At 45.4% G+C, this 1,255-nt stretch overlaps 1 protein-coding gene across 1 annotated transcript; it reads right to left on the bottom strand.

The window, feature by feature from the left end:
• Positions 1-351: 351 nt before the first annotated feature.
• On the bottom strand, positions 352-753 carry PPTG_20234 (hypothetical protein; the record flags this gene model as incomplete). Its single annotated transcript, XM_008918905.1, has 1 exon — positions 352-753. The coding sequence occupies one exon, from the start codon at positions 751-753 to the stop codon at positions 352-354; it is 402 nt and encodes a 133-aa protein (XP_008917153.1).
• Between the last annotated feature and the right edge of the window lie 502 nt (positions 754-1,255).

Raw genomic sequence — 1,255 nt, 5'->3', positions numbered from 1 at the left:
AAAATAATAATCTGACGAGTTTAGCACTTGATCATACTGTACCCTTCTCATTACGTGAATCTGGAGAGCCGTTGTCACCATAGCCTTCATATCCGTAAAAGGAGGCATTAGAATTAAACTGTGCCATTGGACCCGATGAACGTGTAAACCAATTGGTAATACCACTAAATAAATAAATTGAAGGAAAAAAAGCATATCGTGTGTTGCTATAACTGATGCAGTGGTGGCATCGCTAGCATCCAAGAAAACTACGTCGCTTTTAGCTTGAGCAAAGTCCTTCAGCAACGGTCAGTGTATCATCATCACCACCGAGTGAACGCTTCTGAGATTTCACCACTGGACGCAAACCACTCACAGCGGCCAGTGCTCTTGTTGCAAAAGGTCCGTAGTAGGCATTCCAGCACGTACGGTCGACAACAGCGTGGTTCGGAAAATATCAACCCGAAACTTTCTCTGACAGAGTCCCAGTACTGTGGAGTAGAAAGAGGTCGTCGTCTCCAGCAGCACTATCCCTATCGGCTTCCAACTCGGAAAGTTGTAGCGGTGCCGTCTCATCGATACATTGAGTTGATGAACTTCGTGGAAAAATAAAACCTTTACCGACTTCTTCAACGCAAACCGAAGCACGTCGATGTCGGCGCTGCTGCGGTCTGGCACCAAAACGATTGAGTTGTTTGAGCTCATTCCGCACGAGCACGAGTCGCGAACAAAGCCCTTAAACTCTATTTGTATCACGGAGAAACTGCGTGACATTTCCTTCACTACTCGATAGCTACTCGATAACGCCCATACCCTATGCGAGCGCCACAATGTACACTCATCCAGCTAATGTGCTCCTTGTTAGCCATTGACTTCAACCCACGTAAGTTATACAAAAGGTGCCCCCACCTTTGATCCAGTACCCAATCCTCGCGCATAGTATTCGAACATACTTATCCAACTTGAACCAAGGATCAGCGTCGGTACTGAGCATCAAATACAACACGTACGGACACTCTAGAAGTGTGTCGCTTTCTATGAGTAAGCCTGCTGAAATCACATCATCGTAATTCGCGTGATATCCACGTGAAACACTCCCATTGATACGTCTACTACTGCCGATTGTAACTATGGTAGAATTGTAGGTAGCCGTGATACAGTCGCACTTTGCTGTAAATAAAAGATAAGCATCCTTAATATGTTTCGAATTCAATCCACCTGCAGCTCTTGAGTTTCAGTAAGCATGCCATGCTCGAAATTTCAGAGCTTCTTCGTG

Source organism: Phytophthora parasitica (genome assembly GCF_000247585.1).
Source record: "Phytophthora parasitica INRA-310 unplaced genomic scaffold supercont2.366, whole genome shotgun sequence".
In the NCBI taxonomy this organism is placed as follows: domain Eukaryota; phylum Oomycota; class Peronosporomycetes; order Peronosporales; family Peronosporaceae; genus Phytophthora; species Phytophthora nicotianae.
Note: the sequence above shows the minus strand (reverse complement) of the source record. Positions and strands in the feature narration are given on the sequence as shown.